At 50.6% G+C, this 25,328-nt stretch overlaps 1 protein-coding gene across 2 annotated transcripts in view; it reads left to right on the top strand.

Annotated features, from left to right (window-relative positions):
* The window catches only part of Abcg1 (ATP binding cassette subfamily G member 1), a 55,195-nt gene that overhangs the window by 9,794 nt on the left and 20,073 nt on the right, over nt 1–25,328 (top strand). For both annotated transcript variants that reach the window (XM_038342204.1, XM_038342203.1), the window contains exons 3-4: nt 21,809–21,926; nt 24,393–24,525. In XM_038342204.1, coding sequence (XP_038198132.1) covers nt 21,809–21,926; nt 24,393–24,525 — 251 coding nt within the window. The remainder of the gene's footprint in view (nt 1–21,808; nt 21,927–24,392; nt 24,526–25,328) is intronic.

The following is a 25,328-nucleotide window of genomic DNA, read 5'->3' as shown; positions in this document are numbered from 1 at the left end:
GATCATGTAATAGATTCCTGGTAGGGAACATAATTGTGAAAGGAGCCAGTCTCGGGGGGACGCCCCACACCCCCAAGGAGCACCTCACCGGCTTCTGATCTGCTAATTACTCTCCCTCAAGGAACCCACTCACGTAGTGTGAGCTGATGGGACAAATGACTCGGAACAATCTCGCCTTTGGTGCCGTCACACTAGCTGTTGTGATCAGGGACTGATGGGAGAGGTCTAGCCCTCAGGCCAGAACGACACCGGAAGACAGCCTGGGCCCAGGATCACCCTGGCAAAACTGAGCGGATGAGAGGGATGGAGGCTCTTGCCACCCACATGGTGGTCTCTTTTTCATCAGGACGGATTGGCTAATGTGGAGTGCTCTGTAGACTGTGCCCTCTGCCACCCTAGCACATCTGGGCAGTTTCCTCTGTAGCTGGCTACATGTGGTAACTTCTTAAGCTTGCTTGGCCCTTGAGGCCGTTTCAGGAGGGGTTCTGACCCCTCTACCCATCTCAAGGTTATAACAGTAGGAAGGACCAACTTAAAACCGTGCCTGTGTGATTTCAAACTAAGATTGGCTGCCTGTAAGGAACCTCATGCACATTACGCCTGATGGGGGATTCACCCTGAACAACTCCAGTACAGATGGAGTTGAGTGACTGCCGTGGTTCCTATCTCATGGTCCTGCTTGGATGTGCCATTGATAAGGCTATCTGGAGGGTTTTGCAATCCCATCCTCCTCTGGTGAGATGCTCCTGTCCCTATGGCCGTGCCAGTGAAGGGAGCTAATGGCAGGAAGCATGCTCTCCCCAGCAAATGACATGGCTCTTAGGAATTAAAATACACCTACAAAGTTCACCAGGTGGCGTTTAGGTTGGGAACAAACACAATCACACCTGGGCCTTCAGTACATTTTTACTGTCCTTCAGACAGGCTATGCCGCCACACTCCATAGACGGAGTAGAGCACGCACCACAGTCTATGCTGTGACCGAGTCCCCCAGTGTCAGGCCCTTCCCCCCCAAAACAGGAAGGAGTGAAGCAGTCTGGGCAGCTCCAAGCCGATCATCTATCTTAGTTTGCTTCTGGGTTATGAAAGGCCTTTAAACACCCTTCTCAGATTAAGGTTTGCTTTCTCCTCATTTCCATCACGCTTCCCAAGGCTTGTCATTACAGGCTGGCTAAAATGAGTGGAATGTGCCATTAATAAACCCCTTTCAGGAATTCCATTAGGGAGCTTGGATTTCTACCAAGTCAAGAATGGGCATAGGAAAGGGAACCCAGCCCAGCAAGGGAAGGTTCCAAAGAGCCCCAAGACAGCGATGGGTTGCTCAGGTTTCAAAGGGGATTCACGGTCCCCTAGCATGGAAGAACTCTTTTGGGCCTCAAGGCCTGTCTTATGCTAGGCTTTCCTTTGGGCTTCCAAAGGAAATTGCTTTAAGACACTGTTTGCTTTATTTAGGGTCATAGCTAACCCTGTCAGGCAGTAGATAGCCCCAGCCTGCTTGTAGAGACTCTGTTGTGTTTCAGAGAGTTTACCAATGGCTATCTGTTGCCTTGGTGAACCCAGAAGCCAGTTCTTAGCTCTTCAGTATTTGGTGACTGCTGGGGACAGATGGCAGGCCGTCTGTTCAGGGTCCTGAGAGCAGCACCCTTTGGTTGTAAGGAGTTAACACAATGGGCGACTCTTGGGACAGACTCAAGGGCAGTGGTTGCTGAGTGCCATCGACTTGCTAGCTTTTCATCTGAGCATCCAGGGTCTTGTGCCTCCTGTCTTCTGCCTGGCACACCTTTTGCCTTCTGTCCCCCCACATGAGAAGCTGGCTCTCTCCAGCTGAGAACTGGGGTGAGAGGTGTATGTATCCAAAGCATTGTGTGGCCAGAACTGACACCTCTGGGCATGGGTCAGGCGCCCTGATGACATTGGCCCTGAGTTCTTAGTTTCCTGAGCACTCTGTTTGGGCAATTTCTTTATTTGGGCATGTGACCTCATTGTCACTTTCCCAAGAATGTCCCCGTTCTGGAGCCACCTGGCCTCTGCAGGGTGGCTCTGCAGGCCTGCGCACCGCTGCTCCACGGGCCCCCGTGTCTCTACTTAATTTTCCAAGGACATTCTTTCCGTGCTCGCCCTGCGCCCTGCTTGCACTTAGCACCTCAGTGTGGGCTTGTATCCAGAAATGTCCACCTTCTGAGACGGAAAGTCCTTTTAAACTGAAGCCGGGTCTCCTGGTTCAAGAAATAACCACAGCTGACAGCTTGCTGAACATAAAACCGTTTCTTTTGTTTGTAAACTGGCAGGGAAACAATGTTTAGTAACCGTACACCTGCTCTCTTTGAGTTCAGTTCTTGCACCAACAGATTCGCTTATTTAAGGAAAAGAGGTAACCACGTGGGTCAGATTAAATACGGTTCAGGCTATGCCACACAAGTGAGGTGATGGTCACAAGGCACGTCCCTCATGAGACGGTGCTGAGAAAAACCCCTACTGTGTGCGAAAGAAAATGCATCTTCAAATTACATGTATCCGATGCTGGTGCTTTGCCCCGGGAGGAAAATGTGTCAAAGGGCTTTCCAGAGACAAGGACGGCCCATGCGCCCCGCTGGTTCCGTCCCACATGATCCAGAGCCAATGGCTTCACTTCCCCCTGCACCAGCTGTGTTGTTAGCCACCTCTGTGCAGTGGGGCAAATGGCATTCAGTGTCGACAGTAAGATATGCTAGAAAGACTATCGAGGCTATGATTATATCCCGTCAAGACCTATATTTAGAATCTAGATCGTGGAGCCAACAGGCGTCTTGGGCCTGCCCTAGTCTGAACTCCCATGTACAGGGGCAAGCCGTCTGCACCATCCCTGCCCACAAGTCAGCCTGTTCGTTCACTTCAATCACCAGGAACTGAAACTCCTGGACAGCAATGGGCGTGCTTGCCCAAGGCTCCTTCTCAGAACATGCTTGTGTGCTAAAGTCAGCCTGAGCTTGTGTGTTGGCCCAGGTCCTGCTTCTAGAACTCTGTGGAACAACTCATCTTGGTCTTGAAATGGGCTTACAAAGTGGACAGTGTAATAAACGGACCGGGGACAAGACTCACCAAGTGCACCAGGGTGGGCAACCTTGACAGAAGACATGAGGAACATGTGGCTGGTGGAGAAACAAGGTCCCAGCTTTGCTTCACGATTACACAGCACGGTGACACTTGTGGGTAGCAGGCCAGAGAGGAGCTCTCCTCCCAGAAGGTTCTTGCTCTCTGTAACCCATAAGGGTGGTGCTCAGTGGAGATGCAGCATGAGTCACCTGCTCTCTGTCTGTCACTAGTGGCTCTGCCCCGAAGGGCCTGGGCCAGGCATCCAAGCACGAATTGTGGGGTGTCTCAGTCTTGCGCCTCTTCCCCCACTTTTGAGGGAGTCGTGCTTAGTTGCAATTAAAAATAGCTGATGTTTATTTACTGTGTGCTTTCCCACATTTTCTCATTACCTCAGAGCTTAACTCTCCGCCTCAAAGTGTTTCGGGAGGCCCAGACCCACATAAGATGACCTGTGTCATGTCCTTGCTCAGGAGATAAACGCTGTCAGGTGTCCCCACAAAGGCCTCTTTGCCTGTGTCAATGGAGGTCCTGGGGGGGGGGGGGGGGTCTTTTAGGTTTGGACAGGTGGCAGCTTTGGCATCTGCCCAGAGTCCGGAACACCGACCGTCAGTGCCTGCTGGACCCATTGGATCTCTGTTTGATCTCCAAGATGAGAGAGGAAGAGCGAGAGAGAGGGAGAGAGAGGGAGCGAGGGAGAGAGAGAGAGAGAGAGACAGAGAGGGAGCATGAGGGAGAATAAATATGGATATGAATGAGCGAATAGTTCATTCCAGCCAACTGTTATCTTCATGGCCCAGTATTGGCGGCACCAGCCAAGTGACAGCCCTATCACGGGTTTTATTGCGTAGAACACCCCTCCCTTCCTTCTGTGGTCCTGTGTGCTTCCTACAGGCGGCCAGGACACACTGGCTCCATTGCTCACACGTAACCCTGGCGGCAGGCTCAGTGGAGGTTGCCTGCAGGATCTTTGAGTTCTTAGGAAACTGAATTCTCAATGACTGGAAGGAGACACAGCAAGGCGCTGCTTCCTCCAGTGGGCAGCTGCAGGCGGGGCAGGTGTGAGCTGCTGCGCAGGCGCAGTGCATGCATGCCCGCCACCACTCCAGCATTGGGGTTACTATCGGTCAACGCTCGCTAGTAACCTCTAGCTGGAAGCAGCGAGGAGCTGCAGGATTGGCTGTCGGCCGAGGCACTGTTGCTAAGAGGACGATGTTGCAGCTCTAGGGGCTCAAGTGGTCCTGATGCTAGACCTTCCTGCAGAGTGCAAAGCCCCTGGTCCCACGCTCCCCTCCAGGCCCAAAAGGCACCCGGAACTGAGAACTCTCCCAACAGGAAGGCGCTGAAGCAGATGAAGCAGGACATATTACTGGATGAATATTTTGACACACAGGGTTGTTTCCTGTTTAAGCTTAATTGGGGGATGTTGCTGGGTGGGAAAAACACACAGATACCAGAACAGAATGCTTGGGGCTTTTTTTTTTTGCATGCCAGCTATGCCCTTCAAGTTTTGATCAGACTTCCAGGTATAGGTGGAAGCTGAGGGTGGGGAGGGAGGGCTTCTAAACTACTGTTTAAAGTCAAACAGAGCTCATAGCTCCAGGTCACACCATTTTATGAGAGACACTGCTGGTCTGTGACTCCTTGGAAATGGTCTTATTTGCTTCAAGTTCAGAGCAGGGGAAGGCATAAGAGGCAGACCTCTTCTCTATGACCAGGTCTGGAAAAGAACCAGGGTGGGTTCCCAAGCCTTGGAATTTCCCTTTGAGACTGGTTTGTGGCTCTGCTAAGCCAGCTGGAATCCGGAGGGCTTCCCTGGCCCAGCTGAGTCATTTCCATCCTGAGCATGGCAGGGAATGAACAATAGCTGAAGTCCAGGGCTGCACTTTGTAGTGTCTGAAGCTGTGTCTGTGAACCCACAGACGTGAGGAAAGCATGGGTCCTCTCATTCGGATAACTGGAGGCCCAGAACATGGGTGGAACCGGAGGGGCCATGTCATGCCCTCCCTGGGGACCAGGACATTCTTGAGACACCAGCCTGCTGGCTCCTTTGGGCTTAATTTAGACACCTTGTGAAGTACTAAGCACTATCATACTTATGGCCGGCTCAACCTTTGGAGTTCATGCCCAAATGCTAGGGGACCCCTTGGGACTGGCGACTTCTCTGGGTTGTGTTTTTCCGGCTTGCTTCTCTACCTCATTTTGTGGTTGTAGAGTTAACCTTTTCCAGCGAGACGATGGCTCCTAAGTGTCAATTCTCTGAACTGACGGAAGCTGGAGCTTGATGGTGGGGAGTAACAGTGGTACAGTGAACCCCCTTCTGTTTCCGGAGTGGGGCTTGTCAGGGAGGTGGGCAGAAACCTCTGTCAAAAGAGGGAAGTGTGCATTTGTGATAACTACAGTGTTGCTGAAGACACTGACACACATGGTACTAACATGAACGCATGCCCAGAACCCTGTGTAGAGGTGTCCTTAGCTCCATCTAGTGAGGGACAGGGATACGGGGCCTTGGAGCCTTGTGCCACATAGGTCTCTGAGCTCTCTGTTACCTGAGTAGTCTGGGGGAGATTCCCGGAGACCCTGTGTCCTTCCCTATGGCCGATGGACTTTAACACTGGTCCCCAAGACATTGGAATTTCCCCCAAGAATCTCAGGCTGGGAGAAGGGAAAAGCCAAAGAGGACCTTGTTCCCCAGGACTGGACTGGACACACTTCTGATGTATCAGACCACCGTGCAGGAGAGCCCAGAGCCCAGACAATGATGGCTTCATTGTGGGTGGCAAGACACTTGACCAGAGCTGCTTAGTTATGGTCATAGCTCCTGCCCTCTACTTACACCTAAGCCTCTTGTCCGTGCCCTGAAGGTGGACTTGGGGGTCCCTGGGCCTCTTTATTTGTTCTTCCCAATGAGGCTATATCGAGTAAATCTCCTTTCTCTACTTTTCACTATTATTGGTGCAGAAGGCTGAGCATGGCTTGTTAGTACCATGGGGGTAGGTCTCTGTCCCTAACAACTCCAGTCATGTTCCTTTCAGAGATTCACAGCCTCCTTTCTAAGACTTACGTTGGGTCTTCCCGGTAGCCATTATCAGAACCAAATTATCCTTCCTTTCAGAGTCATTGATAAACATGTCTTACTTGGGAGTTGGTACTGCCTTACACAGGACAGCTCATCACCATGTCGCACCTGAGTGGCCCACTGAGAAGTTTCAGGTCTTTGAACGATGAGTTTTGCATCTTGGAGAGTGTTTATATTTAAGCATCGGTCTTTGTGAGTGGCCAGGTGGAAATTTCCGCCATCGAAACAGAGCTGGGTAAGCAACATTACACTTCAGAACCTGCCTCCTGAGAGAGGTTAATGTAGGTCATCTAGGGAGGATGTGAGACTCTCAGGCCCTGTGTATTTTTGTCTTGTGGCTGGATCTTCATGAGTGAACAGGAGAGAGCTGTACCCACTCTCTAACTGGCAGCTGTGGTGGGGACGGCAAAAGCGTTGGCAGAGAAGCAGCCTCAACACCCGAGGCCAGGGTTTACAGATGTTTACAGTAAGTTCCGTAATCTTACAAATTGATAGAAAATGCATTTCCCTTTTTACTCAAATAAAGGATAAGATAAATTAAACTACTTTTGCATTTGGTTTGAACTTCACTTCTTTGTCTGTCTTCTTAATAAAATGCCTCCAAGTCTTAACACCAGTTAACACCATCCCAGTCAAGGAAAAGGCCAAGGAAGGAGTCCAGTGGTTGGGAATGGAGTTGTAAAACTCACTCCTCAACTCACCAGCAGGACCCTGGGTGAGTTTACCTACTCTATAAAGCAGGCAGTCATAACAGCAATAAGCCTTATCTCAGTGGGTCAAACAGCTTGACACCCACAAAGCCTTGTGTTCCCCAGGCAGAGCTAGCTGAATAAACAGGGTTGTGTGTGACATCAGAAACCAATCATAATAGAGTCACTGCGGTGGATTAAAAGCCCCTTAGTCATTCTAAACGAAAGTTTGCTGTGCTTCCAGGCTTTACAAGTCAAGGAGCCAGTGCATGGTTGCTATCAGATCCTGGCTCAGCCTTTTGTGGGTCATGTATCCTCAAAGCCACTGCGTTTGTCACAAGAGATGTGTTCAAGACCTGACCAAGGTTACAGGTCCGTGTGTGGCAGAGCCCAAAGTGATCGGGCGGCTACCTGCCAAGCCCCAGATCAATCTCCATTCTGACCTTACCTCAATATGTTTATGTGTAACATGGACTTCTAGAGTAATCTCCATTTTTCAGACAGACGCCCTCCAGCCTGCCTGCCATGGAGCTCCCACAGACAGATGTTCAGGGCACTCAAGTGAGGAGCCTCGGTTCAGTGGTATCTTTAGAGTCAAGGAACTGGCCATGAAAGTTCTAGAACGTTCTTCTGGTCATTTGGGGGTGTCTTGTGATGTCCAGGCTTCTAGCACCCCATGGACCCAGAAAAGCAGTGCGTGAGGATGACATCCCATCACCTCTGCTCCAGGTGGTACCCTCTTATGATGCTGAAAACCCTGTGTGCGGTCATCATCGGCTGTGAGGGGAGCGGGGTTTTATAAACGAAGAAGGCTGCTGAGGATCATGGTGCAGCGTTAGGACAGGATAGGATGCCAGCCAGGCTGTCCCCCCAGCACCACTTCCCCCCAATCAAAGAAGAGACCACAGCATGAAGCTTCAGAGATCCTGCTCATGACAGGAGGGACCCCAAGGCAAAGCCCAGACCTGACTCCTAAGGTCCTTCTGTTTGATTCTTGAAGTCATGTGAAGCAGTCAGTGACCAGCTGTGATCATAGCCACCAGTGACCTTGAACACACATGTGCTTGCTGCCTACAGTAGCTCTCAGCGAGGAAGAAGCAGTGAACCTAGACAAGTCTGGCGAGCTTTGGATGCTTCCAGGGGTGGAGGCCCCCAGCAGGTCTGCCCAGGTGACACCTGCAAGCCGTGCTTGGGGAGAACAAACAGCCAAGACCAGAACATTCCACACTTACTCACACACGTCTGGCATGACCTTCAGCTCCACCCACAGGACTGAGGGCACAGGGAGCAGGTTTAAGAGGGCATCAGGGTATAGGCAGGCTCAGAAGGAATTTGGCTGGCATGGGTGTCTGTGGCCTCTACCCTAGCACTCTCTAGGCCTGGCAAGGAGAGTATGGGTTTCTGAAAACCTTACACTCTGAGTTTTATAGCTACATGGTGAGAACATTGAGCTTGGGTGGAACATTGAGCATGGTCTCTCTCAGTGCCAAGCCCGACTGAGCCAACTTCTCAGAACTTGACTACAGTACATCAGGACAATAGACATCCCCACAGTCCTCTGGTCCAGTCTCTTCGGATCAGATAAGAAAGAGGCAGAGCTGGGGGGTGGGTCAGTGGTAGAGCACACTTCTCTAGCAGGCATTGGCCCCTGGGTTTAGTGCCTAGCACAAAAGAAAAACGAAAGCCTACAGATAGTTGGCACAGCCGGTGCCCTGCCAGCAAAATGCTGCAACAGAAGCCCCGGATGCTTCATTTCCTACGTCTCCTGCAGCCTGATTTCCATATTGTCTAACTTTGCAGTTCTCACTCTTGGGCAAAGCATTCAGTTTTTCCTTATTTAAATAATGGCAGATTCTAATGCATAAGGATCCTAATCCCTGATTTTTGAAGATTGCCATTGGATCATAGATATGGCCACAATGGTCCTACTATGTGGGGAGGGGTTGGGGGGGCACGACAGCAATGGAGGCTTCTTCTTATTCCTGCTGATGGAGATCTGCAGCTGTTTACAAGCAACCCATGTTCCTACCCAGAATAATGTGGAAAACACCCACTTGAGGCCCTGGATGACCTTTACGTGGGGGAAGTACCTTCACATACAGAACCAGCAAGGGCCTGAAGGGGGTACCAGAGATGACTTGCTTGAGTCAGACTCAGAGGGGTGGGTGGGACACAGATGTAAACACCCCGTGCCTAGCAACAGCACTCCTCGGTTGCTGGCCCATGGCTGTCCTCAGGGCCCTGAGGAGGCGTCAGGTACCCAGAGTGAACGGCAGTTTGATGGACCCTATGTACCTTGGTACAACCCCAGGCCTCCTGAGAAGTCTACATAGTGTGCTCTGTACCTGGAAGTGGGTGGGATGAACTAAGTCACAGAACCCCTGAGAGAGGACAGACGAAGCGATCAAAGGAAAGACAGTTCTCTTAGCGAGATGCACCTCTCCATGAACTGTCAGTCAGCCCGTCAGGTGACTGGTGGACTTATACACATGCTTAGGGAACTAGAAAGCTCCTGTTTTCTCAGTTGGGATTACTGGAGAAAGGGAGATTCCTCACCCAGTGTGATCAAGAGGCCGCCCCAGGGAAGCCTCCTGGGCCAACTGGGCCTTCTGTATGTGGATGGCTCTTGGTGTTTGCAATGAAGTACAGGCCAGGTGACTTCCCTGGCTAACTGTGGGTCTAGGAGGAGATCAGGGCAGCTAACAGAGCAGCCACGAGACTGAAGCTAGCATGCCACGCATGAGAAGAAGGCATGGAAAAGCACAGAGCCTGGATCATAGGTGGGAGCTCCCCCGTCCCCTAGAGCCTGGATATACATGTGGGAGCCCCACCAGAGCCAGAGGAGGAAGCAGCCTGAGGCCGAGATGGGGCAACCTAGCATCTCAAATGTGTTTCCCTCTCTCTTCCTTGAGACTTCCCCTTTCTGGAGACTGTCTTCACAGGGAAGTGTGGTGGAGGTGTGCTGATGGGAGGGTCAGGACAAAGCCAGCAAAAGGGCTGCTTCAGCAATATACTTCCCTGTCTGCCTCTTCTTAGCTGGGCCTTGAAGTTGATCAAGATCTGTGTCCTAGCAGGAACGTCCCAGAAGGGGCAGGGCAGGTGGGGGACTCTGCTCTGGGTAGGTGTGGACAAATGAAGTGAAGAGGCAGTGGAGAGGCCACCTCTCCTAAATTAGTGCCAACATGGGGGTTTCTTCACATTCTAGATTGCAAGGCCTCTCGATCTGTGAACCAGCCATGCAAACACTTCAGAGAAGAGCTGAGTTGAGGACTCCTACAGAAGGTGCCTGTGGGAAGCAGCTTCTTAGAGTCTTCTATGGATCTAGAAAAGCTCTGAAAGGAATTATTATTGAGGCGTTTCAATTCTGAGGGATCCAGGCAGAGCAGCCAAACTGTTCTAGTAATTCACTTGTTAATAAATATTTCATAAAACAATCTCAGTCCATGTGCACAAACAATAAGCAGAGCAGGTCTGCTCCAGGGCAGTGAGAGAGGGAGACAGAGGCGGGGGGACAGGAGGGAGGGCGAGATTCACAGTCATAGCTTCAATTCTGAAGTAAGGGGCTGAGAAACAACTAACCACATGAGCCTACATGAGCGTCTTCCTTTCTTTGTAGCTCTGACCTGCAGAACGTGGGAAGTGTCACCTTGATGCAGTGACACATGTGTGTCTGTACATGCACAGCCATGTTTATAATCTTTTTTAACTTAGGAAAGCCCTTGTCCAGTCATGCTTATTTCATAGATGGCAAAGTGCTGTGAGCCCATTGTCAGGAGCATAGATGGACACATCTGTGTCTTTCTGTAGCAGCAGAGTTGATTGAACTATGATAAGTGACAGTAAACCCCGCCTTCATGCCCTTTAGATCCACCAGCTACTGCAGAATTAGACTTTTATGACCTTTGGCAAACTCTGGTCCTTTTATTCCAATGCTCTTAACTATATGTTTTTATTTTCATGCACATGCCTGTGTGTTGGCATGTATCCACAGAGGCCAGAGGAAGGAAGGCATCAGGTCCCTTGGAGCTGGAGGTACACTTGGTTGTGGATTTTCCAACCTAGGTTCTGGGAACCAAACTCCATTCTCTGCAGGAGCAATGAGTGTTCCTAACTACTGGGCTATTTCTTTAGCCACCCCCCCCCCATTTATTCCAGTTTTAATTGCTAATATTAATCCTCGAGGCATATAGTAGTCTTCACACAATTATAGAGACATTATCCTAAGTGAGGAGACAGACAGCTGATTCAGATACAAGGAGGGTCTCCATAGATAGGGGTCAGATGGAGGCTTGACACACAGCAGGCTTGGAGCTGTTGAGGCTTAGTATGTCACATGCAGGACCGGTGGCAGGCAGCTTCCAACATTAGCCTAAAATGAGCCATGTACGATAGGAGACATGGGGCTGCAGTCCAGGGGCAGGGAGATGGAGCGCTTTGCTGTGCTGACTCTCGTGGCTGAAGCCCATGATGAGCGTGCTCACAGTCAGTGCCCAAACTGTGCAAAGAAGCAGAGCCTAGTCTCTTGGACAATATATACACATGCATACATATATATGTAAATGTGTATATACACATGTGTGTGTATATATATATTATATGTGGTGAGAAACCACCCCTGGAATAGACAATATGGTGCCATTTATATAAATTCCAGAAACATGCAAAAGTTACTTAAGCTTTTTAAGGATGAATATAGTTAGACAGTAAAAAGAGAAAAGCACAGGAGAATTAAATATTTCAGTAGAGGTGATGTGTGGGGCAGGGTTGGAGACTGCGTTGAGGAAGGGTTGAGGCTCAGGAAGAGCTGAGGTGTGTGCCTCAGACTGGAGACAGGCTGGTTGTCGCATGAGTTTTCCTGGGGAAATAAGATCAAACACCATTCAACCTCAACTAGAATGTTTCCTTCCTGGGCCTGTGGTTAAGAATACCCTGACAAAAACAACTTCGGACAGGAAAGTGTCTGTTTGGCTTATACTTCCAGGTCATAGGTCATCACTGAGGGAAGTTGGGGCAGAGCTGGAGCAAAAACCATTGAGGAACACTGCTCGGTTGTTCGGTTGTAGGTTCACACTCAGCCTGCTTTTTACATAGCCCAGAACTACTGTCTAGGGAATGGAGCCACCCACAGTGGGCCAGACCCTCCTACATCAATTAATGAGACAATCCCCACAGACCCGCAGACCAGTCTGCTTTGGGCAGTCCCGCCATGGACTCCCTTCTCAGATGACTCTGGATTGTGTCGTATTGACGGTTAAAGCTAGCTCCCTAGGCTGCCTCGGGTAGGGCACCAACAACAGAACAAACCAATGACTACCTGCAATCTGGCTTGGTGAGATTATTCGGGTTAGTGACAGGAGCACGGGTAAGGGGCTATGTAGGCGTATAGGCGATTCATCCAGTGGTATCATTAAATGTTCACCCCATTCTGTGTGGGACAAGGCACAAAAGCTGCCTCTCTGAAGGTTCCTGCACAGCCTGGGGACAGCTCCACCCGAGATTTTCTCTTTCCCTAGCAGGCATCACTGCTTTGATAGCCTCAGAGGTCGGCCTCTTGAGCCTTGTAACTCAGAACGTCTTTAACTTTCTCATCAGTTTTCCAGGGCCCCTATTCCCTTCATCCCTCAGTATCCAGCACATCAGCTTGTTCTCTCCTGGTTCTCATGAAGGTGACTTGGGCCTGGCCTCCACGTGACTATGTCTAGGTTCTGGTTCCTCGGTACTTGGTGAGGTACTTGGGGACACTCTTTCAGCATTTCTCCTCTCTGTCGTCTGTGTATTGACAGTGTCCTTGTAGCATGCATCAAAAATTAAATAAGGAATGTATTTGTACACATTTGCCGCCCCCCCCCCCAGGCAGCAGAGGCTCAAGAAGACTGAGTTTTAGGTCTGAGACAGGAGAGGAACTAATGACGGAAAAGCTGGTGACTTCTAGTTAGACATGTTGGTGACACCTGAAATAAACTCCCTTGCCCTGCCAACTCCGGTAAAGCCTATTCAAGTCACTTTTTCTGGGAACAGCATAAGCCTTAATACCTGTCGACCTGGTGGGGGGCTGTGCATGTGTGCGTGCTGGTGTGTGTGTGTGTGTGTGCGTGTGTGTGTGTGTAACTATAGAGGTCAGAGATTAACTTTTGGTGTCTTTTTTTATATACCACTGCTTTCTTTGTTAGACATCTTTCACTGTCCTGGGGCTTTCCCAGCAGGCTAGGCTGGCTGACTACCTGGCAAGCCCCAGGAATCTTCTTGTCTTGAGATTTCCCTAGTCCTGAGATTGTAAGTACACACCACAGTGCTTTTTGGGTGTGGGTTCTATCTAGTGCTTGAACTCAGGTCTTCACACTTGTGTGCAAGCATCTTTTCTAACTGAGCTTGCTCCCTAGCCCCTGCCTCCTGACAGGCCCAGTGTCTTACTGAACTCAGTTTTCTTTCTGCCTGAGGAGGCTCAGACTCCTGGGCCTAGCAGTCATGGTGTGCACACTAGCTCGCTGGCTTATGAAAGTGTTCTAAAGATGGCTCAGGGGAATTCGAGGCCAGCCTGGTCTACAAGAGCTAGTTCCAGGATAGGCTCCAAAGCTACAGAGAAACCCTGTCTCGAAAAACTAAGAAAAAAAAAAGATGGCTTGCCGGGCGGTGGTGGCGCACGCCTTTAATCCCAGCACTCGGGAGGCAGAGGCAGGCGGATCTCTGTGAGTTCGAGGCCAGCCTGGTCTACAAGAGCTAGGTCCAGGACAGGCTCTAAAAAAAAAGCTGCAGAGAAACCCTGTCTCAAAAAACCAAAAAAAAAAAAAAAAAAAAAAAAAAAAAAGAAAAAAAAAAAAAAGATGGCTCAGGGGCATCCCAGGGAGAACGGGCCACAGCACGCTCCCCGCAACTACTCACTGACTGTTATAGTTTAGTGATTGGGTCACACTTACGGTTAGTGCAAACCTTCATCAGTGACTCTTTCATGGTTCCACTAACACGAATCCTTTCTCGGCCACTGTCATCAAGCTTCAGACACCTCTTTTCGTCTCTCTTGCAATTCTGCCTTTGCCTGCTGTGTAGCTGAAGGCTAGCCCAGGAATGAGCGTGAGGTAGATCAGGAGTATCCACGAGCTATTGTCAGCAGTTAGATCCACTGATGACTATCGTAACGGAGTTAGATTGTCAATCTCAAGAGGACGGTTGAGGCACCAGGCGAAAGTAGATCCCAAACACAGGCCATCCTGTGTGTCTTGACTTACCTAATCCCAAACACAGTCCCACGACCTTACTCTTGTCCTTTTCTGGGGTGGGAGGTGAGATTAGGACCTGAGGAAAAAACACAGCCCATAGGGACATGTGGAATGGGCCCAGGTCTCATGACATGTAAGCTAGGTTGGGAGCAGGCCAGTCACCCTATCAAATCCACGTGCTTCTTGTGGGTGGGGGCATAAAACTAGTTCTAAGAATGGGCAGGATGGGTTTCACTGGCCAACACTTGTTTGGGAGACTCTGGCCCGATGGAGAGCTGAGGGAACATTCAGGGTAAGGAGCGATGGATGCAAAGTATGCCCAGAGCCACGGGCTGAAGCAGTTAGACTTATAAGACTAAGCAGACACCCTAGGAGAAGCATCCCTCAGAAGGCCTGCGTAATCTTACAAAGCATGCCGTGTTCTCCCTATGTCTGCCTCACTTGGAACAGGAAGGGGAGAGCAGTCCAGTGTCTGGGTGCAGGAAAACCCCACCGCCACCCTGCTAGCAGGTTATTGAACCCAGGTGTGGAAGCTGCACACAGCCATTTCTGTACCTGTCCTTGAAATGCTTCCCAAACGTGACACACAGACAGCTTGCCTGGGTATCTATCTCTAGCTGGACATGGCTGCCAGGAGAAGGAGAGCGCTGAGCTGACGGTTTCCTTTGGGAAACCTCTCTATGTAAATACTCAGGGAACACGATAAGGCCCAGTGGTTACCAGTCCACACGTGCTTCTGGAAGCCATACTGTGGTCACGTTTCAGTGGAGCGTGGCTCTGATGTCGCTCAACTCTGACATGTGTCACAAGACACACCTTTATTCACAGCAGAGGTGCCTGGGAACATAAGACCCTAATTGACTTGGTGACTGCAAGGTGGAGGTCATCAGTCATCCTGATCTCGCCTGGCCTCTCTCCTTTGGCCCTTCCTCTGAGCCTGGAAGTTTTGAGCTTGGGTTTCTGTTTTGCTGGTTTATCTGGGTTTTGGACCTCGGGCTCCACGCTTACTGGACAAGCACTCTTGCACTGCACCACATCCCCAGCCACATTCCTTTCTCTTTACTAATTTCTGTTTTGAGTCAAGAGTCTCACTAAGATGCCCATGCAAGGCCTTGAACGTAAGGTCTTCCTTCCTCAACATCCTGAGAACTTGGGATTTTAGGTGTGTGCTGCCAGGCCTGGCTCGCCACTTGGATTTTAGCCCCATTTTCATGTTTGATCTGGGGAGGCCATCGGTGGAAAGTGCCCCTCCTGATGTCATTGCAAGTCAAGTGTGTTAGGATAGGACAGGGAAGCCAATGCCAGGTCTTGCCATGGAAGGGAGACTTGTGCCAGCAGCCATCACCCCAGTTCTGTAGGGCACCTTCCATGTCCTGGCATGCCATATCAGATGCTGTCAGAGCCTCAACATGCAGCGGGCAAGAAGCATGCATGGCCTTACACCAACGGCTGGTGAGACACAGGCTATTTTGAGAGTATGCATGGGTCCTGGCATGAATGAAGGGAATCTTTCCCGGCAAGAGGCCTTGCAGTGTGGAAAGGGTTGTTTGGCAGAAGATGCAGAGCTGGAGACAGACCAAAGGCCCAGGCCAGGTGACCAGCACATCCTTTAGCTACCATGGAGAGCTGGAAGTTAGAAAACTGGGCTCAGTTGAGCTAGGTCCAGAATGAGGTACTGTAGCTATGTGACTTCCTGTTCTTCCATGACCCTTCTACACAAAGAGCCCTTGAGTCGCATGGGAGAGCAATGATGTCATTGAAGCACACCCATTGTGTGCCTTGGGCATCGGGTGTGTAGCCTCATAAGGAGACAGGTATTTGGAGGGCCTGACTAACACCCATGAGCCTTTCTGCCTGGTTCCTAGGACCCAAATGGAAGCTGCCTGGTGACATACAGGGGCCAGTTACAACTAGATATACTGAATCCAGACTAGAAGGTTGAAGCAGGAGGGGCTTCTAGGTCCAGGGACTCCACAGCAGTAGATGGTGAGGGGGAAGAAAGAAAGCCATTGGCCAGGACAGCAAATTGGGGGGGGGGGGGTCTCAAGTGACCACCGTTAAGCCTGTAATGTAGAGCTGGGGACAGAGGGACACAGGGCTCCCTGCTCTGCAATTACCCCGTTGCTTTCTCAAGCACAGTGCTGTCTTAAGGCCCTGGTGGATTTCCATAGGCCAACAGAAGACCTACTCTTCTTCCAAAGAGAGGGACAGCCCATGGGACAGCGTGTTGTTTGCACAGCTGGGGACAGATCACAGTGCCTTTCTCTGGGACTTTGTGACTTTGACAGCTCCCTGTGTACCTTCAGGTCCCCATTTCTGTCACCAGCACAGTGTTCCAGACTCCATGTCTGCCACTGTCATTCGTCCAAAGCCCCTTTGTCCTTCAGGAAGCACAGAATGCCAGGAGCATCAGTTTGATTGGTAGGGTTAGATCTGTCTCACTTCTCTAGCTGACTGGCAGTTAAGAAGGTCCTTGGGCACTGGGGGTACCAAAGAACGTAAGAAAAGAATGCCACCAGGTATTGAAAGATTATGTACCTCTGGGGTGGAAATATGGCTGCCCTTCCAGAGAACCTGGGTTCTATTCGCAGTGCCCAGATGGTGATTCACAACTACCTGTACCAAGGGATCTGAAGCCCTCTTCTTGCTTCTGTGGACACCAAGCACACATGTGGTACACAGACATACATGCAGACAAAATACTCACACATATAAAATGGTGAAATAAGAATAACAACAACCAAAAAAAAAATGTGTGCCTCTGTCATTAGGTGTTGTGTTTACTCTTGGAGAAGGAGTGTGAAGCATCAGGAGAGGAAGGCAATCTGTTCTGGAGTCAGATCCCCCAGGTAGGAGCTAAGAGAGTGGGAAGATGAGCAGGGGAGGCAGGGAAGCAAGGTTAGGCTCGTTCTAGGCACTCTGGCTTATGCAGAGTCACCTTGGGCCTTGGGTATGGAGGTCAGGACAGCTGGATAGCCTTTAGGCTAAGGTTGATGTGGCATTTGGAGCCTGTCTGGAGACCTCATTGGTGCTGTGGCATCGTTTGGACCGTGGAAACTGTTTCAGATTGTTCTAGCCAGGCTTGGAAACTCAGAGAGAGACTATCTTCACTTTTAGAAGCATAAAAATTCCCTATAATGGGAAGCTGCTTCATGTGGGCTGATGCGAGTGACTGCCAGCTCTCTCCATGCTGGGGCAGGGGTGGCCAGGCTGTGATCTGAGGACCTAGCCTGTCTATACACAGTCTGTGTGCTTTGTGACTGTGATGGGTGAGTGTGTACCCAGCGGAGGGGAGAGGTTGCACCCATGGTGCTGATGATAACCTGCAGGTGTGTGAGTGCACATGGCGCGTTCATGTCTGGATGGAGAATGTCCCTGTGTTCGTGCTGGCAGCATGTACACAGACTGCACATGTGTGTGCACGGACACAGGCCAGGCTTGCCATGAGCTCTTTCTGGTGGGTGTGACAGGAAGAGAGCCCCAGTAGGCTGGAATCCTGTTAGCACTTAGGTTTGCCTGCCCCTTTCTTCCACACCTAAGGCTGACGTATTTAGATAGGAAGAAATCCTCAGCCTCCCAAGGCCCAGTTGATAGTCTTTTTTTTTTTAAAAAAAAAAAAAAAAAGATTTATTTATTTTTTATGTATACAGTGTTCTACCTATTATGTATGCTGGCAGGCCAGAAGAGGGCACCAGATTTTGTTTCAGATGGCTGTGAGCCACCATGTGGTTGCTGGGAATTGAGCTCAGGACCTCCGGAAGGACCTCAGGACCTCTTAATCACTGAGCCATCTCTCCAGCCCCCAGCTGATAGTCTTTATTTGTTTTATCTGCATGGTTTTCTTTAGTTGGGGCTCTGCCACACATCTGCCTGGGGAGGGAGTGGTCCTGCTTTTCCTACCATCTTCAGGCTCTGCCAGCTCTGGTCCCTGAGGTTCAAGGGTCCACACCCTGTAAACTCTCCTCTTAGCAGATGACTTTAGACTGTCTGGCTCCCCAGGGAGTCTGGCTGGGGTTTCCGATCCAGTCCTTGGGAGCTTTTGTCCTCAGTCAGGCATCTGCTTCCACATCCTGACCTATCTCTCTGCTGTCCCTGGAGGAGCCAGTGGAACCAAGTGGCCTTTACTGTAAAGTAGCTGGGCCCGGAGGCAGTGCAGACACTCCTTCTCTGAGAGGTCGGGGTCTCTGCAGCCTCTCCCCCACCTCCCACAGAAACCGTTGCCTCCTAGTGGCCTCCCTGAGGGCTGCTGAGGTCAGAGAAGTAGATTGTATTCTACCTGGGGACAGCTTGCTCCGTGAAGACCGTAATGGTCCCCCACCTGCAAAATGCTAACAGTGTACTGTCAAGACACACATCTCCCTTCCCTTCCTCAGGAGTAGGGTTTTTCTAGCTGCCGCTCATAGGGGTGGCCTCTGTCTTCTGGGCCCTGGGAGTGCCAGTCATCGGAGACAGGCCTACTGGAGTGACCATCCATCCACCGTGGTAGTGGGCAGGTTCTCACAGCTACAAGCCAACCTGGGGGCAGACGCTGGGGACAGGATTCCTTCCAGACCGACAGCCCTCTGTGCAGAGAAGCCCATGCGATTCCCAGCCAGGAATGGTGTTAGGTCCTTGAAGATGATGACAGCCATAAGCAGCGGATTGGAACTGCCTGGTCTTGTGAATGCTTCTTGATTGGAGCTGGTGCCCAGCATGTACCCCGGACACAGAGAAGACCCTTAGTCCACGCAGACATGATGTCATGTAATCCACATGGTGTCTATGTGGATTAAGCCCTTGACTTGAAAGGAAGAGAGGCCTTTGACAGTCGATGCCGTAGTGTGGCCTTTGGCCACAAGGCGCCAGTAAGGGAATAACACACCTGGTGTGTTTTATGACTGCGCTGAACAGCCAGACTCAATGAGCACCGAGTCTGCTTATAGGTCGGGGAGTCAGAAGAGTGGCTGCTGAGACCTACAGGCTGCTCTGCCCAGGTTGGCACAAACGCAGGCGGCCCCAGGTCCGCAGACTGCCTCAGGCCTCCTGAAACTGTGGGGCTCTGTTTCCTTGACTGGGCTGCTAGGTGTAATTAGCCGTCCCCAGCCCTCTCTGAATCCGTCTGTGTGTGTGAAATGCGCAGAAGACAAAGGCAGGCAAACAGAATGCTATGAGCAAAGCTGGCGGGCGCCGTGTCCAACCCCAATGAGCCAGGCTGCCTTCAGGAACACTCAGACGGCCACATCCGACAAAAACAAGCAAGGCAGTCCCGATCCTGAGTTAAACCACCTGCATCCCCTTAGTCGGTGGACCAGGAGGGTTCAGTGTGTAAAGCGCTGTTCGCACGGGAGATGGAAACAGCGCTCGCCTTCTCCTTGTGCACAGCTTCCTGCTTTCTGACACAGTGTTAGCTCATCCTGGAGGTGCTGTCCTATGAGAGGTGTTGTTTAGCTGGGGACCATCTCACATGGCAAGCAGAGGCTCATGGGATTATTAGGGAGTGATTTCCTATCTAAAGAGGAAAGGCTTGGGCCAGGGAAGTTGCTCAGTGGCCCAGGGACTTCATACAAGTGTGAAGGACAGAGTTTGGAGTCCCAGAAGTCCTGTAAATGCTGGATGGATATGACAGGCTCACTTGTAATTTCAGTCTAGGGAGGCAGAGAGAGGGGATCTCCAGTGTGAGCTAGCTAGAGCAAGACTAGCCATGTCTGTGATGTCTGGGTTTGATTGGCAGATCCTGCTTCAATAAGGTAGAAGAGTGAAGGAGAATGAATTCCCATCATCCACCTTTGACCTCTACACATATGCTCTATGCACATGCAAACATGCACATACACATGCACATAAAAATAGATTAGGGGGAAAAAGAGGAAGGGCTGATTTGTTCATAGGCAGAGGAATGTGGGCTTGATTTCTAAGGGAAAATACTCTCTGGTCCTGCCCTGGCTGTGTAAAAACAGGACTCTAAACAGCTGCTTGCCATGTTAGAAGTGTGAGGTGGCTTCTACACCTGGTCATACACACTCTATCTGTTGATAAGGGGCTGCGAGTCCAGCTGTATCCAGCCGTCTATGTGTTTTTCTCATGAGAGCTCTACAGAGGGAACTTGCAGAACATCTGGCTTTCACTCAACCAGTGGCCGTCACAGTGACCTGTCTCCAGCTTTGAGCAGCTTCCAGCTCATGGGAGCCCAGCAGGGGCTGAGTGTTTGTCTTGGAGTAGAATCAGCCTGAAACATCGTTTGCTCGACAGTAACCCCAACTGCAGCCTAGATAGATAAGCATGGTAATGAGTAGGCACCCGAGTATTTAGCGCTCCCTTGGTGATGTCATTCGGGGCCCCTGGAGGTCCACATCTGTCCCCAAGTGGCAGAACTCTGTCTGATGAGCCTGCAGGACAGGGCACTTGGCTTTGTGCAGAAACTGCCTGCCATCCCTGGCTCTTCTGTACATCTGTCTACCCATCTGCTCGTCTGTCTGTCCACTGGAGACAGACATAGTTCCTGCGCTTCCCCCTCATGCATCCCCGTCTGCTCTCCAGGGCCGTCATGTAGGGAAACCGGGTTCCTCCACAGCTTGAGCTTCCTTTGGCGCCCCTCCCTTTTGTTCCCGGGCCTCTTCTCCCACTGGGATCATTCTCAGCCCTCTGGGGCAACAGCTGACAACCAACCTCCTCTGCTTAATGATTCAGTCTCAGAGCTGCGGGCTTCCTGGCTCTAGCTTCCGCTTCTCTCTGCCTTGCCTAAACAAGGCTCCAGGGACTCCTTGTCCAAATTAAGGTGGCACCTGGTGACAGGCTGGAATGTCCAAGTGTCCCATCTGTGAGAGACAGTGAGCCTGTGGATAAGCCGTTCCTGTAGGGTGGAGCTTTCTTCGACCTGCGGGTCTGGGTGCTCGCTGGAGCCTGGGGAGACCAGGCAAGTTCCCCACATGTCCCTGGCTCAGGAGGTCTCTTTAGCCATTATGCACAGGAGCTAAAATGTAAGGAGCCTGCCATGTGAGGGTGGGCTCTTACCTGACACCATGCCAAGGGACGTGTCTGAGCTGGCATCTTTATCTCTGAAGCGCTGGCTTCTGTCTGTCATATATAGCACACTTCCACAGTCTACTTGAAAACTACAGGGCTCTGACTTTGTTTTGGGTGTGTGGCTCTCCCCCCGGCTCCCATTTCTAAAGATCCTGGCAGAAGACACTTGGCAGACCTTCCCTAGACATTTGATGTGACTGTGTGACAATAAGCCCTTTTAATCATTCATAGGGGGATTAACAATGCATTGATTATATTATTTAATCATAAAGCAATTGCTTGTGAATTGTGTACAAATTATTTGTGTTTCTGTAAGTCTAGGAGGGGTAAGGAAAAAAACTCACAAATGAAATGCTGAGATAATTGCTTGTCAGTACAGAGACCTGTGTACCACATCAGGAGGAGGACACAGCCATTGGTCCAGTGCTGAATAGGCTCTGTCCACCTGCCCTTTTGACATGGGGGTGGTGGATCTTCCTAGACTTAGATGCCACTTGAATAAGTGCTCTTTACACCCTAAGCAATGTGCACGTGCCGTGAACAGGGGTATAGAGGATGAGGTCATTCTGGGAAGAGAGTATCATGAAACAGACCCAGGTCTGCTTCCAGCGTAGAATGCGCCTTAAGTCTTTCGTATCTTTCATACTGCATTCACTGTGGGAGACTCTGCCTTTGGCTGCAGCCAAGCAGCTCAGCATTGGGGCCAAACAGAGCATGCAACAATTAGAAAAATGAATCCACTCTGCATTTTGCAGGATACAAGACCCTTTTGAAAGGGATCTCTGGGAAATTCAACAGTGGAGAGCTGGTGGCCATCATGGGTCCTTCTGGAGCTGGGAAGTCCACGCTCATGAACATTCTGGCGGGATACAGGTGAGCAGATGCCAACAGAGAAAGCTGTGTGAGGGGCGGAGCCACTTTAGGGCTGTCGTCGCTGGGAGCATTCTGTCATGTACAGCATTTGCTACCGGAAGCTGTGCTCATGGACTCCTGGGAAACCGACCATATGTGTGCATGTGTGCCTGTGGGGGTAGTGGTGGTGGGGGGCCGGGGTGCATGCTGTCTCCAGAGCTTGAGACTGGAGGTGGGAAATCATGCAGAGAAGACAGTAACGAAAGCCTGTACCTGCTGATGGCTACACAGGCCATGAAGAAGAGACCCCAGGCAGATGGACAAGGCAGCTTCCTAGTTAGCTCTGCCCTCAGTATATCCTCTGGACAGGAAGGTGTGTGAAGGTCAAGATCTGGAAGAGCAGTGATCAGAAGACAGACAGCCAGTAGGATGGCATGCTGGACAGTTACATGAGGCATGGCAGAAGAGAATGAGGAGCTGCCGTGTCCAAGGCCTGTGGTTTCCATGATTGTTCCGGGCTTTAGGGAATCACCATTCCCAAGGTTACACCAAGGTCATTCATTGGTGAATGATTCTAAAGGGGAGCCTTTTGAAGAGATTAAGAAAGGCTTTATAAAATCCTGCTCTTCAGTTCTCAGAGCAGGGAGTGGCCACAGTTAACCATGGACCAAAAGAATTAAAACTCCAGCCTAAAAACTTCATACTTGCACACATCTTTTAAAAAGAAATACGATGCGATCTGATGCCTCTTTTGTTCCATCCAGGACATGGGTCGGTGTAGCCACATTTCATGCCTGTTAACTGCCTAGGCTACCAGATTGGTGGAGAGATGTGGGATTTTGTTCAAGGGACCCTTGCTTTTCTTAATAACGTCCCCAAAGTACAAGGACAGGCATTTGACAATTTCATTACAACACATTATAACTGTTCTATTAGTTGTAACTATTAATTTCTTACCATGCTTAATTTGTATGTTAACACATACTACATAGGAAAAGTCATGGTCATATAGAGTACAAAACTCTACGTGGTTTCAGTATCTGCTAGAATGTATCACTAGCTTTCCTGTTAGTGTGGCCAAATTCCTGTAGCAGAGGCAACTTAAGGGAGCAAGGGTTTGTTCTGACTCACGGTCTCGGAGGGAACAGTCATGAGAAAGAAGGCACAGCAGCTGAAACAGAGGCTGAGCCAGGCTTCAACCTTTAAAGGCCTGTCCTTAGTGACTCACCTCAGCCACCCAGGCTCCACAACCCCCCATTTCGGTACCACAAGCTTGGGATCTGGTGGGGGGGGGCATTTCAGATACAAGCCTGAACATACTATAATCCTTGAGACTAATAATGGACACCCATAATACTGATTATTTCAGTTACTGAGGTAGGAGGTGAATGATAAACCTCACTGTTCATTAGAGTTCGGAATTGCTTCTTAATATCAGAGGTTATGATTTTCAAAATCGTCACCATGACAAGTTCTTGTCCATTACATTCATATCGAAAGATCAAAGCTAAAGTCTCAACTCCCTGAGTCAAGGCAGGGAGGGAGCCTAGTCGGGTATTTTGGGGGAGCTGGCTCTTTTTGAGAACAGCACAGCAGTTTCTAGAAGACCAAGGGAGCTTATGCATTCCAGAGGTGCAGAAGCAGCCCTGCCAGGCTGGGTACACAGAGGAAGCCAGGGGAGCTGCCCATTGCCTGGGAGTGCCCTCAGCCTTGACAGTGGGCCACAGGAAGTTGGAACCCAGAATGGCTCTATCAGTCCCCACAGGTTCCATAACACTACTGTTCTCCATGGCCACAGGGAGGCAGAGCTGAGAAAATGTGTCATTGGGAAGAAAGGAAGATGGGGGCCCTGGTAGCTAGATCTGCTGGTGTTTAGAAGTACCTGAGAGGCAGCAGGCCCAGTGTGCACATGCCTGAGGAGCCGACAGGTGGCTACCAGAGCAGTGTCCTCCAGCCCTATTAGAACAAGGAGGCTCCCAACCCCATCGCCTGTAGTTAGAAGGTTCTCCCCTTGCATCAGGACAGTCATGGGCCTGAACTGTCGTGCCTGGGATGCTGTCTCTGAGCTACCCAAGGCATCTGCTGCGTGCACCTGTGATCCCGGAGCAGTTGGTGTCGTCTGGGCTGCAAATAGAGTAGCCACTAGTGTACATCCTTGCCCTGCAGCTGTATCGAGGAGCATTCCCAGACATGCCTGTGCAGCAGGCAAAGAAGAGAAGCTGTTTCCTTCTGGTGTGATAAACATGCCATTTGGGAAAGGCCTGGTGTGTGGCTTGTGTCCCCGCTGGCCACTTGTTCCCAGCAGAGCACTGGTACTAGATCTGGGTCTCTGGTCCCTCTGCCCCATCCTGTCGCCATGGTGAATGGTTCTCCTGGGAAGAGCCCAGGAGGGAGGGAGGCCCCCTCTCTTGCTTGCATCTCCGAGCCATCTGAAGGTGGGATGCTGAAGGAGCTGGTTGGCAGCCACCTCTCTGCTTATCTTTGCAGGGAAACCGGCATGAAGGGGGCAGTCCTCATTAATGGCATGCCCCGGGACTTGCGCTGCTTCCGGAAGGTCTCGTGCTACATCATGCAGGATGACATGCTGCTGCCTCACCTCACCGTTCAGGAGGCCATGATGGTGAGCCACCCCTGCCCTCGGTACAACACAGGCTTGCTGCATCCGGCCACATCCAGTTCACTCCCTCTGAGATGCTGCCCCAGGCTTGCTGCTTACACAGCTTTGTGGGACATAATTCCCCAGACTAGAAGTTTTAATAGCTCTCATTTGGCAGAGTCACAATCAAGTTTCTGAGATTATCGATTACCTGGTTGAATGATTGTTTCCATGGTAACCACCTTCCTATTTACCCTTGGGCTAAGCAACTTCCTCTCTGCTTAATTAAGGTTTCTAATGTTATAATAGCATAGGAAGACGGGGTGGAACCATGACCAAAAGCATAATGGGGGGAGGTATTTCAGCTTATAATTGTAATCTATCATCTAGGGTAGGGCAGGAAACTGGAAGCAAGACCTAAAGCAGAAGCCGTGGAAGAATACTGCTTACTGGCTTGCTCTTCTTGGCTTGCTCAGCCTGCCTTCTTATGGCACCCAGGACCACCAGCCCAGGGCTGGAGCCTACCCACAGGCCAGTCTGGTAGGGCCATTTTCTCAGTTGAGGTTCCCTCTTTACAGATGACTCTCACCTATGTCAAGCTGGTATAATCTAGATACCCTCTATCACTGCCTTGAATCGTTCTATCTTTGGTAGGTTGCCAGTTCTATGAGAGAACCCACCCATATTTCACCCATAGGTGAAAGAGTCAGCCATTGCTGAGTGCCTACAGGGTCTAGGCTGCGCTGTCTCTGGGGAGCAGGGGTGAGCAGAGCCTGAAGGAGTTAAGCCGTGAGGCAAGCCTGCAGGCTTCCCAGGCCGTGAGGGGG

This window comes from Arvicola amphibius, chromosome 9 (assembly GCF_903992535.2).
Source record: "Arvicola amphibius chromosome 9, mArvAmp1.2, whole genome shotgun sequence".
Classification (NCBI taxonomy): domain Eukaryota; kingdom Metazoa; phylum Chordata; class Mammalia; order Rodentia; family Cricetidae; genus Arvicola; species Arvicola amphibius.
Note: the sequence above shows the minus strand (reverse complement) of the source record. Positions and strands in the feature narration are given on the sequence as shown.